Here is a 17,912-nt window from a genome sequence, read left to right as displayed (position 1 = left end):
AGATCTGTTTGGATTGGGTTCAAGAGAAAACAAGAGACAGAATTGGAGGCAGGCAATAAACACAATTCTTCCAAGGAGTTTTACTGTTAAGGGGAGTGGAGGAATGGGATATATGTGGGGTCAAGAGATTATATTTTTAAAGGTGAAATAAATACCAACATTGTTCATATTTAAATAGATGTAATAATCATTTGTGTTTGTTTGCTAAATTAAGTTAATGTGACGACAGTTTGGTAATAGGTTTTGTGATATTTGTTTTCTGAAATTTTCCTTAGTTTCTGGGAATATATGTAAACTGCTATGGTCTATAATGTAAAAGTTAATACTCATTACTCTTACTGAAATTTGAAATGCAATCTATAAATCTAGGTTATTTATTTACAAGATGGCATCATTATTCTTGATAACAGTGTAAGTAACAATAATATGAATAGCTTCCATGTGGTGTCCTTATACAGTGTAGTGAGAAGTAGGCTGTCCTACAGACCTCATCCTACAAAAACATGATAATGACACAGGAAAAATTATGATTGCCATTTTCAGACAAGGCAATTGAGTCTCAGAGAAATTCATGAACTCTGCATGGGTACAGAGTTTTGAAAGAAGATCCAGAATGCAAAACCAATCTGCTTGAACCCAGTATCTGGGGTACTGGTCACTATGCTCTTAAAACCTACATGTTGAGTCTCTGTTGGACCCACAGCACAGTAGGATCTAGAACCATGGTTCTCAACTATAATGGTATGTTAGATTAAGGTAGTGTCAGGACTCTATCCAAAACCTGTCTCTAGGTCTAGCACTTTACCATATGTAGTTTGTAAGCCCCACAGGTGATCCCAATATGATTTAAGATTCTGATGTGATTCTCAGTGATTGTAAACCACTGGGCACTATATTCTAGTAGATTCCAGGAAAGAGTCTGTATTCAACAGAGTTATCATTACTAAATAACTGAGACCTCATCTGCCCCTCATCATGCTGAGGGAAACCTTTTAGACACTGCCTATAAATTACCTTAAAATAAAACACTATAAATAAGCTTTCCCTTACAGCCTCCAGTCCCTACAAATGACCCCACTTGACCTTCCCATCTGACGACTCACTCCTGCCATGCGTGCAGTATTAATACTATCCTTCATCAAACAGAATTATTTAAGGAGCTTTAAATTTCTAACACCATGACTCAATATCAAGGTATGAATAGCAATAGCCATGTAACAGGAATTACACATGCCAGGCATGGTGTTAAGCGCTTCCCATGTGTTATCTCATTTAATCCTCACTGTGACCCTATGAGGTAGATGCTCTGATAATATTCATATTACAGATGGAGCAATTGAACCATAGAGAAATTAAATAACATGGCCTAGGTCACCCTGCTAACCAGCAGAGCCCAGATTTTCACTGGGTATGCTTGACCGCAGAGTCCATTTTCCTGGTTACTCATAACATCTCCACAGGCATTCCTGGGGCTTCCTCACTTCAAGATGGAAGCTTTCCCTTCTTACTACAAATCCTCCTCTTTTCCTGTTCTTTCCTAGCTAATGTCACTTCCTCACACCCATCATTTAAATTGAAATCTCTGGGTCATCCTTGACACCCATTATCCACATGACTAACTAGTAACTAGTCCCTATGTTCTTTTGATAGTCCCCCTCAGTGGCTCTCAAATCTTTCAGATCCTCATTTGGTTCTTTCCAAGATTATTTTAGTAACTCCTGTAAATAGTCTCCCTACCCTAGTTTTATCTTTTTCAATCTAAACCTCACTTTACCAGCTCTAGATCTGATTATTTGGTAATGCAAATTTGAGATTGCATTGAGTTTAAAATGCCACACTGATACAATAAGTTGCTTATGACAAAACACCAATTCCTGAGCAAAATATTGTTTACAATGTAGCTCCAACTCACTTCTTCAAAGGCCTGTCCTACTGCTCTCTAGCCCTTTATCCTTACCCCATAGACACTGTATGTTCTTCTATAAAGTTCCTAAACTGGTGCCCACAAGCAATCTCTTCCAAAGACATGCTATACCATGTTGGTTCACCCAGAACTACTGTGTGTGACTGTGTGTGTGTGTGTGTGTGTGTGTATGTGTATTAACTGTCACCATTTAAAGAATTGGGAGAGTTTTTGCAAAAATACACACTTCTTATGTTTCTTGAAACATTACTTCATCAGTTGCCCATAGTCCTCACCACTCCATGTTGTACCCCCAATCCAATTCACTTCACACATTTGAGTAACCCACATAACCTGCAGGCATTTGAGTTTGTGATATCTACTCCAGGCCATCAGAAGGTCTCTAACTATACCATGTATCTTATTCCTCAGTAACTTTGTTCATGTTGTTTCTACAGATCAGAGACCCTTTTTCCACCTGCTAAGGTTCTCTTTATCTTTGAAAAGCCAGAGAAAGGATCACCAAATTTTTATGAAGTCCTTCCAATAAAATCAGACATGCTGTGCTCAAGGATCCCATTAAGCTTTATTTGTATTTCTATCGTAGCTCTCCCCAAACTATCAAAACAGTTGTGTGTGTCTTATCCTGGCTAGACTGAGAAAACCTTGAAAGTAAGTTCTGTTTTGATCAGTTTTCTACCCTGTCTCATGTTGCTTACCATCATGCTTCACCCACTGTGTACACTCCATGAGCACTGAGTAAATTCAATTGAAATCAGAAATTCTTTTCGTTCTTTATTAAAGTATTTTTATTCCCACTTTGTGAAACTGAGCTAGTAAAAGAATTATTAGTTTATGTAGAAAGGATCAATAGAATAATTGCTTCATATGAGCTTTGAGAAAATGTAGATTTCTGAAGTATTGTTTTTTAATTTTTAAAAATTTTTTAAAAAAAGATTTTATCTATTTACTCATGAGAGACACATAGAGAAAGAGAGAGAGTCAGAGACACAGGCAGAGGGAGAAGCAGGCTCCATGCAGGGACCCCTACGTGGGACTTGATCCCAGGTCCCCAGGATCACACCCTGGGCTGAAGGCGGCGCTAAACTGCTGAGCCACCCGGGCTGCCCTTTTTTAAAAATTTATTTTTATTTTTTTAAAAGATTTTATTTGTTTATTCATGATACACACACACACATAGAGATTCCTGAAGTATTTTTAGGAAGAGTATATAGCTGATGACAAATATTGGTCCTACTTGACTTCTCAGTGCATTATGCAAAGAATTCTATAGATACAACCCCTTCCCCTCCTCCCAAGTATTGCCTATATCAATCAAGTAAAAACTAATATTTTTTCAACACACTTTAACACTCATGACAAACTTCATAGGTGGTAATTACTTCATTAATCAGCTTTGCACCCTCACCTACAATTTCTAATATCATGTTTTCATAAGAAACTCATGTTGTAAACTATTTCCCTCTATCTTTATCTTTGAGACTCCATTTTCATTGCTTTTCCACCTCCTATTAAAACAGAAGAGGGGGGATCCCTGGGTGGCGCAGTGGTTTAGCGCCTGCCTTTGGCCCAGGGCGCGATCCTGGAGACCCGGGATCGAATCCCACGTCGGGCTCCCAGTGTATGGAGCCTGCTTCTCCCTCTGCCTATGTCTCTGCCTCTCTCTCTCTCTCTCTCTCTCTGTGACTATCATAAATAAATTAAAAAAATAAATAAAACAGAAGAGGGGATCCCTGGGTGGCTCAGAGGTTTAGTGCCTGCCTTCGGCCCAGGGCATGATCCTGGAGTCCCGGGATCGAGTCCCATGTCAGGCTCCCTGCATGGAGCCTGCTTCTCCCTCTGCCTGTATGTCTGCCTCTCTCTCTCTCTCTCTCTCATGAATAAATAAAATCTTTAAAAAAAAAATAAAACAGAAGAATACTGAACTCTTAAGAATCCAGATATAGGTTGAGAAAGAAGATAGAACACTTCTTTTAAAATACATATAGATCTTGGTTTAGAGAAGGAATGCCTGAAGGAGACATAAAGAGGAAACAAATTTTAAACTCTCTTCTGGAGAAGCAGAAATGAGGAACCACAGTTGCCATGGAAGTGAAATGTCAGAAGGAATGACCAGATTCTGTTAAGAGCTGCCTGAGTTTTTTTTTTTTTTTTTTGCCAGGACCATCTGCTGACAGCCCCGAGCCCCAGGTAGTGACTGCAGTGCTGTTAATATTGAAACACCAATAATAACTTGCTGTCTTCACTTCATCTCCCTCTTTCGGAATTGAATGTGGAGCAGGTGTGCACAGGAAGGCAGAAAAATCCCTTGAATGATTGTAAATTAGTTTGATCCTGGGCTAAGCTCATGGGCACTGCTAAAGAACCCCATTCCTTCCAAGGCATTCCATGTGGGATGAAGGGAATCTAAGAGGAACCAAACAGTCTGCAGTATATCTACATTCTTAAGAAAGTATGTCAGAAATTTCAGACTCAGATTTAAATCTTCATTTGTAATAGTTTTCTTTCCTGGTGATCCAATTTCCTCTTAAGGCAGATTTTGTTTCAGTTAACATTATCAGATGCTGTTGAACTCTTGGGTACACATCTGACAAATTTTAGATAGAGCATTAAATCATCTCCAAAACTGCCTTAATCTAAGAGGTAAATGACCTACATGATGAAAAATTGACATCGACATATTTTTTTAAATAAATTTGTCTCCTCATCAGAATTAACTGAGCTTTCATGCCATTTTTTTTGAAGCTCTTAGTAGCTCTCAATCAATATTGATTAGAGGTGGGGCACCTGGTTGGCTCAGTGGTTGAGCGTCTGTCTGCCTTTGGCTCAGGTGGTGATCCTGGGGTCCTGGGATAGAGTCCCGCATCAGGCTCCCGGTGAGGAGCCTACTTCTCCCTCTGCCTCTGTGTGTGTGTGTGTGTGTTTCTCATGAATAAATAAACAAAATAAAATAAATATTGATTAGAGGAAAGGATACAGTTCTAAACTCTATAGAACTGTTGTGTGACAAAAACAGACACATAGATCAATGGAACAGAATAGAGAATCCAGAAGTGGACCCTAAACTTTATGGTCAACTAATATTCGACAAAGGAGGAAAGACTATCCACTGGAAAAAAGTCAGTCTCTTCAATAAATGGTGCTGGGAAAATTGGACATCCACATGCAGAAGAATGAAACTAGACCACTCTCTTTCACCATACACAAAGATAAACTCAAAATGGATGAAAGATCTAAATGTGAGACAAGATTCCATCAAAATCCTAGAGGAGAACACAGGCAACACCCTTTTTGAACTTGGCCACAGTAACTTCTTGCAAGATACATCCACGAAGGCAAAAGAAACAAAAGCAAAAATGAACTATTGGGACTTCATCAAGATAAGAAGCTTTTGCACAGCAAAGGATACAGTCAACGAAACTCAAAGACAACCTACAGATTGGGGGAAGATATTTGCAAATGACGTAACAGATAAAGGGCTAGTTTCCAAGATCTATAAAGAATTTATTAAACTCAACAGCAAAGAAACAAACAATCCAATCATGAAATGGGCAAAAGACATGAACAGAAATCTCACAGAGGAAGACACAGACATGGCCAACACGCACATGAGAAAATGCTCTGCATCACTTGCCATCAGGGAAATACAAATCAAAACCACAATGAGATACCACCTCACACCAGTGAGAATGGGGCAAATTAACAAGGTAGGAAACCACAAATGTTGGAGGGGATGCGGAGAAAAGGGAACCCTCATACACTGTTGGTGGGAATGTGAACTGGTGCAGCCACTCTGGAAAACTGTTTAGAGGTTCTTCAAAGAGTTAAAAATAGACCTGCCCTACGACCCAGCCATTGCACTGCTGGGGATTTACCCCAAAGATACAGATGCAATGAAATGCCGGGACACCTGCACCCCGATGTTTCTAGCAGCAATGTCCACGATAGCCAAACTGTGGAAGGAGCCTCAGTGTCCATCGAAAGATGAATGGATAAAGATGTGGTTTATGTATACAATGGAATATTACTCAGCCATTAGAAATGACAAATACCCACCATTTGCTTCAACATGGATGGAACTGGAGGGTATTATGCTGAGTGAAATGAGTCAATCAGAGAAGGACAGACATTATATGGTCTCATTCATTTGGGAAATATAAAAAATCGTGCAAGGGAATAAAGGGGAAAGAGAAAAAATGAGTGGGAAATATCAGAAAGGGAGACAGAACATGAGAGACTCGTAACTGGGAAACGAACTAGGGGTGATGGAAGGGGAGGTGGGTGGGGGGTGGGGGTGACTAGGTTACGGGCACTGAGGGGGGCACTTGGTGTTATTCTATATGTTGGCAAATTGAACACCAATAAAAAATAAATTTATAAAAAAAAAGAACTGTTGTGTGAAAAAAAAATCTTTGTCTTACTTTAAGAAATTATTCAGTGCTGAGTCCTGAGCATTTTTATTTGGTTAGCACTCTTCATATATGGTTCATTTTCTCTCCAAATAACCTGTCTAGCAAGTCCTTTTTAAAAACTATATTTCAACCTTTGTTCTGAAAATTGAATGAATGGCTTTTTCTGCATCTACCTAAAGGCCTGTGAAAGAAGGATGTGTAATTAAAAACAAAAGGTCAGGTGAGGATTACTTCCGATAGCATTTGCTCATTTTGTCTTTAAATGCTCTTTAAAAAAATTTTTTTTCAAAACATTTGAAAAGATCTTAGTAATAATCTATGAAGTTCAACATGTGTGTAGGTCTTAATTTAAAGATTTAAAATTGGACCAAAATTTTGATCCTCATCTTTCTATCAATATGACCTGTCTATACAATTCAAGATTGGGACTGAAAAACCTGGCCTTCGTCTACTCCTTATTTGGGCCTCACTTTTTCCATCTGGAAAATGAAGGTTGGAGGATGTGATTCTAAGGGGGTATTGAATAGGGGTGAAGACAAAAGAAAAAGGGACTTCAGGGTCTTTGATAACTAGAATAAAAAGCACAAGTTTTGAATCAGACAGATGTGAGTTTGAATTGCAGATATTATTAGCCGTAGGAAGTTAGATTTCATTGTACTCTGCTATAAAATGGGACTAATTAAGAGCTATATTGAGATTTAAATGAGAACAAGCCTATAATATTCCTAGCACAATTTGTGCACATATTTTATGCTATAAATGGTAGGACCATATTTTAAGGTCACGAAGAACATAAGGCTGAGCACATGATCAAATCTAGTAGTTTCCACTCTGGCACTTGAGAAGAAAGGGAGTGCATATCACTGTCCTTTCCCAGCAGAGATGTCCCTCTGCTGTGATGAAACTGGAGACGTCAGGGTTTAAAAAAAGCACACCATCGGGGAAGGCACCACGTCTTGGCAAGAAATGTTTAACATAGTTTCCACTATCACCAAACTCTCCCCCCACCACACACACACACACACACACACACACACACACAAACACACTCTGCTTCTATTTAAATCTCGGCACTCCATGGTCCATACTCCCAGGCTCCCAGCAGAGAGGAGAAGGCATGGCTCCGGAAGAAAAGGCAAGAGAAGAGGGCCCAGCCAAGCGTGCCCTCCGGAAGGTACGCACAGCCACCCTGGTTATCAACTTGGCCCGAGGCTGGCAGCAGTGGGCAAATGAGAACAGCACCAGGCAGGCCCAAGAGCCTGCAGGTTGGCAGCCGGGAGGAGCCCAAGACCCACCGCAAGCTCCAAAGCCAGTGATCTACCCCACACCCCAGCAGAAAGCTCAGAGCACCCTGAAGTCTCCCTCCCAAAAGCCAGAGGGCCATGGAGATGGACAAAGCTCTGAGGAAGCCTCTGAAGTCTCTCATATCAAAAGGAAAGAGGTGACCAAGACAGTTGTCAGCAAAGCTTATGAGAGAGGAGGTGATGTGAGCCATCTGAGCCATAGATACGAGGATGGCGACATGCTTGGAGCTGGGCAGCCAGAAAATGACATTGACAGAATGCTCCACAGCCATGGCTCCCCGACACGGAGGAGAAAATGTGCCAACCTGGTATCTGAGCTGACCAAAGGCTGGAAAGAGATGGAACAGGATGGGCCCAAGTGGAGGAGTGACAGCATAGACACAGAGGACAGTGGCTACGGAGGGGAGACTGAGGAGAGGCCCGAGCAGGATGGAGAGCAGGTGGTCGCCACCAGAATCAAACGCCCCTTGCCTTCCCAGTAAGTGAATGCCCCCCTCCAGCTCCTTATACTGCCTTTGAGCCCCAACCAGCCAGGGGGCCTGGGGCAGGGAAATGTTACCAATGGTAGAGTGAAAATCTTAAACATTGGGCAGGCCGCAAGGTCCTGCAGGGAAGGCATGCTCCTGAGCTAAAGGAGCAGTGCCGAGCTAGACACGGACTTCTGGGTCAAGGGCCTGAACTCTTTTGTTTCTTTAATGTTTTGAACCAAACACTCAAGTTTTAGCCTCAACAAAGGTGAAGCCCCCAGAGAAGGATGTCTGTGTTGGGTACATTTTTAAAATAAATTTCGTGATGAGTAGCAAATTGGCTTATTTCTCTGCAGAAAAAGTGCAGACTAGGATGCACATATGATGCACTCTATATGAATAATAATAGCTTTTATACATGGAGCATATGTGGCAGGTAGTGTGCTAAATTCTTGGAAGCCTTAATCTCAATTACTTCACCCAATACAACAGAATTTATCCCAAAAGGTTACTGTTGCTATCATTTTACAAAGGAGGAAATGGGCTTAGAAAAAAAAGACTAGATGTCACAGTGAAGATCTTCTGTCCGCGTACTTTGGATTAGCTAGAGGTAGGAAGGGGACAGCTGGGGTCAAAAAGAAGTGGAGACTAGTGCTGGTAGACTAGGACTGGGCAAACGTTTCCCTTGTCTCAAATCAGTCCATAGTATTATCAGGAGACACATCTACCCACATAGTGCATGTGGGACACACGTCTCTATGACCCTGTAAACAGGTGGGAGGCTGCTATCCAATTTGAGAGTAGCCTCTGATGTTAGACGACCCAAGTTCAAATTCCAGCTCTGCCCCAACAATAGTTGATAATACTGTATTACATACTTGAAAGTGGCTAAGAGAGTAGATCTTAAATGTTCTCACCTCCTACCCCCCCGTCACAGAGATTATTTTTCTAAGCCCATTTCCTCCTTTGTAAAATGATAGCAGCAGTGACCTTTTGGGATGAATTCTGTTGTATTGGGAGAAGTAACTGAGATTAAGGCTTCCAAGAATTTAGCACACTACCTGCCACATATGCTCCATGTATAAAACCTATTATTATTCGTAGAGAGTCTATTATTTGGCAATTTTTCACACTTTCAGAAAGAGTTTGTTCTGTTGTTAAACAAAGACAGAGATGCTATTAAAGCTAAGTCATTAAAATACCACAACCCTAAAACTTTTAGATATCAGATACATACACCTACACACACACACACACACACACACACACACACGCGTGCACGCAAACACTGAGTCAAATTGATACACTTATTCAGACAAAAAAGTACATACTTTAAGACACCACACACAATAGAAAGTCTGGCTATTTCACTCCACAACCATAGACTATCAAAATATGTGAAAAGAAAAAAGAAAGAAAGAAAGAAAGAAAGAAAGAAAGAAAGAAAGAAAGAAAGAAAGAAAGAAAGAAAGAAAGAAAGAAAGAAAAAAAACCAAAATATGTGAAAAGTCTCTGATATGATGAATGCTTACAAACTGACTCCCTTTGGGAATATTAGATGTATAGGTATGTTTTTAAACTTTATGAAACAAAGTAAAGAACAAAACTGAGGACCCAATTTGACAAAAATATGTCACAGTTTGTGACTTTAAGGGTGTTTTGAAAGAATTAGAACTATGACATCCCATGCTTTCAAGAAAACTGAAACGGCAAATGTAGATAATTATAACAACCTTCATGCATTTAGTGCTTGCCATGGGCATTTTACATGTTCTGTCCTTTTAATTCTCATGATCCTATGAAGCAGGTATTATTATTCCATTTTAGGGATGAGGGCACTAAAGCTCTGAGGGCAAGTTTACCCAGTAAGTTAGTGACAAAGCTGAGATGTGCCTGTCTCCAAATGCAATGTTTAGAAATCAGACTTGGTGCTACCTCTCCCTGCAGTGCTTTGAAGATGTGTTGAGAGATTTGGATTTGTGCTCTACTTATATTAATACAGAAATTCATCATCAGAAATAATTATCCTACCAGGAAATATGGAACCATGTCAGGCCTTGTGGATTTTGGGTGTGCATGTGTGTGTGCGGGTGTGCGTTTGCTAGAAATGGAAGAATAGAACCCAGCAGAATAAAGATTGAGGATGTCACAGTGAAGATCTGTCAGTGTACTTTGGATTGGCTAGAGGTAGGAAGGGGACAGCTGGGGGTCAATGTTTATTCATATATTTATTCATTTAATCCTCACAGTATTGTCATGGGTAGGTATAATTAATATCCACATTTGACAGATGGGGACATAAGACAAAGATATAGTAAAGAATTTGTATAAGATTGTAAAGCCTATGTGATTTGAACCAGGCAATGTTGCTCTTGATTTCACTCTCTTCACCACACTCTCAACTGTTTCACCTGGAAGTGAGGGCGCACATACAGGACCCTCCTCAGGTTCCTAAAATCAGGCATGTACGTGGACACCTTCTTAGTGTGATGGAGGGGTGCATAAGCTTTGAATGAGAGACAGTTAGGTTTGAATCATGGTTACTTTGGCAAATTATGTCTTTGTCCTCATCTAAAAAATAGATGTAACCCACAGAGTTATTTTGATATTAATTATGCAAAGCAATGGACCCAGAGGAGCTCCTAAATACGTTCTAGGCATTATAATGCAAGGGGCCATTCCTGGTGATCCCAACCCTACAGGCTGCTAGGAGACTGATCCTCAGGGTTGGGGTGCAGGGGTGGGATTAAATCTCTTCTTTCCTTCTTTGGTTCATTTCTTGGTCATAGAGTACACAAGGTACCAGAATGTCGTGTGCAGGAACAGCATCTCTTAATGTCAGCGGTAATCCTAGCTGTGCTCAGGAAGCTTCAGCAGAAGCCTGATGAGACTCTCAAGTACTGCTTGAGAAATGAGCATGGCATTATTGAGTAAGCCTATATGAAAGGAGGATTTGTTCATTTATTTTTATTCTTTACCCATATCTACCAATAGGGAGAAAATTATGTATCCTGAATGTTTAAGTAAAAAGAAAGTTTTTTGGGTGGTTAAGAATTTCCATGGATAACAAAATCAAACAAGTTAGGTTTGGTAAAAAGTAGAGATATTCTTTACTAACAGAGTTTTGCTAACTAGGTTTTACTATGAAATTAGTTTTATTTTATGCTTTATTTAAAAAATATTGAGTGTTTTGATTGTATAGCTACATGACTTGTTCACTCCAGCTCCTTTAGACAAAAGAAACTGCATCCTTCACCTGTACATTAATGGTATAATATTAAAGTGCCAATCATCTATTCATCCTCTCCTCCAAGTTATATTCAGCAAAAATAATAATAGCTGAGAATAAGAATGCTATTTTATAGAGAAGGGAATTGACTCACAGGGACATTAAGAAATGTATCCAAGTCGTAGAGTTAGTAAGTGATGAAGTTGGGAAGGCTGATGACAGAGTTCTTAACCACTATGCTAGGCTGATTCTCTCAGTAGAAAACAGACTCAAAAAACCAAAATGGAGATCAAAGTGTCAGCTTCATTAACAGAATCTAGTAACACCCAAAGTGTAAGGTCTGAGTACAACTGTATTGAAGGACTTTGCTGGAAATGGAGGCCAAAGTATGGCTTTTTGCTATTTGACCCCAATTCTAGAGCATGGGACCCTTTCTATGGACTCTGAGGACAGTGACCAATCTGCAAGTGGAGTCACAGGCCTGGCTCTCAAACCTGATTGATAATAGGCAGAGATAAATGTGACCCTCTGAATGGCATGCTTCCAATTAGTCAAATTGGTTATCCTTCCTGTGGAGAGGAGAAAGCAAACCAATGCACAGATGAGCAAATTCTCCCCAGCACCTCCCTGGGAAGTTGGAAAGGGTGGCAGAAATTATTTGCTCAACTGACAGAGAGACGTTCCCAGGTGAAGAGGAGAAATACTCCGTCCACAGGAGAGTCTACGAGGTGGGGCCACGAAAGCGGATTTCTGCTTTCTTCATGCAGATCTAAGACTTAGAACCAGAAAATTTCACCTCTGGGCCCCATGACATTTTGAAGCATTGTTTGGTGATGCAGGTGAAGGCCACCTACCAGAGCTTTTCCAGTGCCAGTGAACTTGGTTAAGTTTGAAATATACCTTTCAGAGCTTTTATTTCCTGTTGGGTTTATTAATTTTTAACAATTCATCCACATAATTATTACTCCAAAATGATAAAACTGTGATACAATTAATTCCTATATTCTCAATACATTGCTGAAAAGCCCATATTCACATGAGAAAGCAACACTCAAATTGATGCCATTTTTAAAGATGACAAAAAAAAGGGGCACCTGGGTGGCACCTGGGTCCTGGGATCGAGTTCCACATCAGGCTCCCCACAGGGAGCCTGCTTCTCCCCCTGCCTATGTCTCTGCCTCTCTCTGTGTCTCTTATGAATAAATAAATAAAATCTTTTAAAAAAGATGACCAAAAATACATTTCAGAATTTATCTCAATGAATGAATATACACTTTCCAATTAGAACACTTACAATGTTTGGTAGAATTAGTGACTTTGTACATAATTGGACAAGGGAAATATTTGATTCACCACAAGAAATTCTGTTTACTAAGAATGAAGAAACTAAGAAGACAAATTTAGATGAAATATTACCATCCTAAAATATGGATGTGATGCCAGTCTTTGGCTTTGCTTTCTACAAATTTAAGCTAGATTTTTTTTTTCTAAATCTCAATCTAAGCTATTATTCACATTTTTACTTGAAGATAAAAAAAAAAAAACAGGATAAACTGGTATATCGTTTCTTATGTTCATTGACCAAGAAGATATTCAAGGTATAAGATTTTCTAATCGTGATTTAAACATTAACTTTCAGACTTTTTAGAAATCAGAAATACAAAAACAATACAGAACATTTATAAGATAGAGACAAATACTCATTAAGGTGTATTTCCTCCTGGTACTTCATTTTTTATAACCTATGTTCTAATTCTCGCTTATTAGACCCATTCCTTTGCTTTTCTTCTCTACTATTACTGGAAATTACAATTTGACGATATAACAAATGGACATTAAGATTTAGGAGGTGCTTTTTTAGAAGATAAATCCTTCACTTCCTCAGAGATTTATTGTCTTGCCAAACTCAACCTTATCCCTAATGACATAGAGTTTCAAAACTCAGGGACTCTAAGTTCCTAATGCAAATTAGAGAGAAAAAATCCCTACATCAGGGAATCAGAGAGCCATATAACATGCAGTTTAAATAAGTTTCCTTTGGAGGCTGATTTGAATATTTTCCTTTTTTTTTTTTTGCTTTAAATTATAAAATCAATATGGTATCAATAGAAAAGATAATTTTTAAAAAATGAAAAAATTCAACTGCCATCTGGATAATGACAATTGTTTTCAATCATGCACATGCCACCGATTTCTTCATCCTAAATGTGTATGCATTTTATATGGTTAGAATTTTACCATATATTCACATTTGTATTACTGATTATTTTCAAGAATGTCTTTTAATGTCTATTTACTTTTTTAAAAAAATTATTGACTATCCAATAAGTACCTTAAAGTTTGACACAGACTAAGTGTCATAAATACTTTGATAAAAGATGGAAAGTATGCCAACATGCGCAGGGGCTCCTTAAAGGGAAGATTTACAGTACCCTCCCACCTCTTATCTGTGGGTGCTAAGACCTTCAGTGAATGCTTAAAACTGCAGGAAATACAAAAACCCTATATATATTATGCTTTTTCCTAATATATGTATCTATGAAAAAGCTTAATTTAGAAATTAGGCACAGTAAGAAATTAACCACAATAATAATAGAATAGAATTATTATAACATTGTGCTATAATAAAAGTATATGAATGTGGTCTCTCTCCCTCAAAATATCTTATTGTTCTATACTCACTCTTCTTCTTGGAATGATGTGAGATGATAAAAAACCTCCATAAGGAGGGGCACCTGAGTGGCTCAGTGAGGTAAGTGTCTGACTTTTGATTTTGTCCCCGGTCATGATCTCAGGGTTGTGAGAATGAGCCCCATGTCAATCTCCACACTGGGCATGGAACCTACTTGGTATTCTCTCTCTTCCTCTCCCTCTGCCCCTACCTGTTTGTGTGTGCTCTTTCTCTCTTTAAAAAGAAAAGAAAAGAAAAAAAAAATGCCTACATGATGAAGTGAGGTGAATGATGTAGGTACCGTGATAATGGCATTAGGCTACTCTTGTACTGACCTTCTGATGACTCATTAGAAGGATGATCATTTACTTCCTGAATATGGTTGCCCATGGGTAAGTGAAACTGTGAATAATTGTGGACAACTGTATTACATTTTATAATATAGGACAGAACTGCAATTGACACTTGGGAGATACAAGTATGAGTCAACAAACTATTCTTTTCACTTTCTTCTGAGATGTTTCAAATCTCTTCTCTTGCAGGATGTCCCTGCTTCAAATCTGGTATGAGCTTTGGGTTACGCTAGGATGGGCTTGAGTTTGCTATTCAAGGCTATGCCTGTCACGTATTGCCATGGTTCTAAGGGGAAAAGGTGTTTGCTATCATCTGATAATGAGATCAAACAGCCTATATCTGGGAAGCTGAACAGGGACAGCCTCTGGAGAGGCAGGGGATAGTGAGGACCAGCAGGGCTGAGAGAAATCCATCCGGTTTCAGTGTGGTGAAATTCCTAGCACTTTTCCATATATATGTGACTTAAAAATTGCAGTAACTGTGCATACGGTTTCTTATGTGCTTTTTCCCACTTAACTTGGCCATATATTTTTGTTTATGTGGCTACAAAGAAGAGAAGTGCTATACGTATCAGTGTTCTATGTATCAGTGTTAAACCATATCTAGTTTGAGCTCTCTTGTAATAATGAAACTGAAAGCAAGCAGTTTTGAACACACAAAACCTGGGAATTAGTGAAAGTCTGCCATCTAGTGGCTGTTATTCCTCTTTTGAAAATGCTAATATGAGTATATGTGTCTCCCCATCCATGTCTGTGCGTTTCCTGCATCGGCTAACCAGATTTCAGGAAGGAAGTGTGAGACTGGATAGTGAAGAATACCCACATCTGACCTGTAACTGGGTTTTGAATAAAAATTGTGAGAGTTTGGATAGCAGGGCTACTTAGCTGAGACCTGCTGCTCATGTGAACAACTGAAGTGAGTGTTTGTATCTCCAATCTCAGTGCTTCCAGACATGAGGCCACTTGGTATTGGGGAGAGGAAGGGTGGGTCACTTGTAACAATGAGGAATACAAATCTGTGACTTTTAGATAATCCAAGAATTATATTTTACTTGTGAAGGCAAAGAGACCCGAGAAAAAGAGTCGAGGAGATTGGAACTATAGAAAAGACAGAGAAATCTTTTAAAGATAAATTTTACTGATTTTAAAATTAGGCCTGTACCTTCATGATACTTCTGGTCCACATTGTTCAAGGCGGTTGGTTTTTTTAAATAAGAAAATGCAGTCCAAATTGCAAGGACACACACACACATCTGAAACACAATTCACCTACTTCTTGGACACTGTACCTGCATGATGAGTGACAGACATCACTGCACAGTGGGAAGAGTATTGACTTTAGCCTCAGACAACTGGTGTTTAAAACTACCTTTGCCCCTGGTTTAGGACATTATTTCACAGTAGTTACACACAGGCCTGGTTCAAATTCCACAACTATCATTTAACAGGTTTGTGACTTTAAGCAAGTTACTTAACCACCCTGACCTCAGCTTCCCCATCTGGGAAGTGAGAATAGTTGCACCTATCTCACAGAATGGTTATAGAAATATTAATGAAAAGCATTTAGAAGAATACCAGCACAAAGTATTCAATAAATGTTATTATTGCTAGCAATCATCTTCCACCTATACAACTTGATACTCCAAAATTTGAGGCACATCATTGATACTAGTATAAATATGCTCTCATTCAAAATCCATATATGGTTTACACATATCTATGTATACATAAGTGAATAATACACAATGTATATGTGCTAGTATAATAAGTCTTATTTTTTCGAAATAACTGGTTTCTGAAGTCCCATACAAAATAGTTTCCTTAATGCATTTATAGGACTCCAATTCTAAAATGTTATCAGCTTGCATCTTTAAGACATACATATTACATAATATTTGTGTAAAGAAGCTTTTTTCTTGAAGTAGAGTTTAATATATTTTTATGGTGTACCAAAATGAGAACAATGTAGTTGTCAACTATCCTCAAATAAAAAGAAAGAATGGTGTGACGGTTATACTTTTTCTTCTTTCATTTCGAATTATGTTGTGATTATATTTTGTTAATAATGAAAAAAATAGACTTACATTAAGTTGCCTACGTGCAGGCAGTACAAAGAGAAAGCAACACTTGGATGTTAAATATCAGTATCTTGATTCTTCACCCTCTTTCCCTTAAGGGCGAATAGATTTACAGAGAAACTCAGCTGCAAGGCCCAGCGGAAATATAGCCAAGTGGATGACCTGAAAGGGAGATGGCAACAATGGGCCGATGAACACATACAATCCCAGAAGCTCAATCCTTTCAGTGAAGAATTCGATTATCAGCTGGCCATGTCCACCCGCCTGCACAAAGGGGATGAAGGCTATGGCCGTCCCAAGGAGGGAACCAGAACCGCAGAAAGGGCCAAGCGAGCCGAGGAGCACATCTACAGAGAGATCATGGACCTGTGCTTCATCATCCGTACAATGGCCCACCAAAGGCGAGATGGCAAGATCCAGGTCACTTTTGGCGATCTCTTTGACAGATATGTTCGTATTTCAGATAAAGTAGTGGGCATTCTCATGCGGGCCAGGAAGCATGGACTGGTTGACTTCGAAGGAGAGATGTTATGGCAAGGCCGAGACGACCATGTTGTGATTACTCTACTCCAGTGAACCTTCAACACGAACACCTGACTTGACCCACTGTTGTCTTAATGCTAAACACTAATGTAGTAAAAATTAAAAAACAAACTGCTCTGTAATAAGTTAGTAAATATTAAACAGTTTTTACATAAATGACTTTCTGGCACTCTATTTCTGAGGAAGTTTGAAGATTTTGAGGAAGCACTCACACAGCATGTCAGAAGGCATGTCGAATGTTATTAGTATACAGTAATAGCATGTCTCTGCCTCTCTCTCTCTGTGTGTGACTATCATAAATAAATAAAAATTAATAGCATAAATATTTGAAATTCTACTTAACCTTTAGGCAAAAATATTTGGCTATTAATTGCAGAAATTATTATAGATCTTTAAATAAACAATTACTAAATCTAAGAAAATGCTAACTCTAGGTAAACATTAGCAGAATATATTAAGACGTGTCATTTTGAAGGAAAGGATACTGTTAAGTTTGGCAAAACTAAACATTTTCTAAGAAGCTTGACTTTATACTATTATTTCTATCAAAGCATCACATAAAATAAACACATAAATAAAAAGTAAGTAAGATGTTGAAATTGCTGAAATTTCTCAGTGAGCTGGGAATTTAAAAGATTTCCAATAGGAGTTAATCATCCTTTTGTATGATTTTCACAAACTACATAAAAACAAACATTGCTGGTGTTTTAAAGCTAAAAGAGAAGGCAGTATGTTTACCTTTTTACCTTCACTGTGAAAGTAAAGCACAGGTGAGAGATTCAGAATGACCTGTCTTTCTAGGACTTCTTGGAGAAGTTTATTTTTTCTCAAAACCTTAATGTGCCATGCTGCTTACATTTATGTCAATATACAATGAAGTAGGAATACAGAAAATTCTACAATGAAGTAGAATATTCAGTGTAGAAGAATC

At 38.8% G+C, this 17,912-nt stretch overlaps 1 protein-coding gene across 1 annotated transcript; it reads left to right on the top strand.

The window, feature by feature from the left end:
- The first annotated feature begins 7,412 nt into the window (after positions 1–7,412).
- Positions 7,413–17,304, top strand: ABRA (actin binding Rho activating protein). The gene is made up of 2 exons (XM_038555331.1): positions 7,413–8,118; positions 16,537–17,304. The coding sequence occupies exons 1-2, from the start codon at positions 7,454–7,456 to the stop codon at positions 17,012–17,014; spliced, it is 1,143 nt and encodes a 380-aa protein (XP_038411259.1). The 5' UTR covers positions 7,413–7,453; the 3' UTR covers positions 17,015–17,304.
- The last annotated feature ends 608 nt before the right edge of the window (positions 17,305–17,912 follow it).

Source organism: Canis lupus, chromosome 13 (genome assembly GCF_011100685.1).
Source record: "Canis lupus familiaris isolate Mischka breed German Shepherd chromosome 13, alternate assembly UU_Cfam_GSD_1.0, whole genome shotgun sequence".
In the NCBI taxonomy this organism is placed as follows: domain Eukaryota; kingdom Metazoa; phylum Chordata; class Mammalia; order Carnivora; family Canidae; genus Canis; species Canis lupus.
Note: the sequence above shows the minus strand (reverse complement) of the source record. Positions and strands in the feature narration are given on the sequence as shown.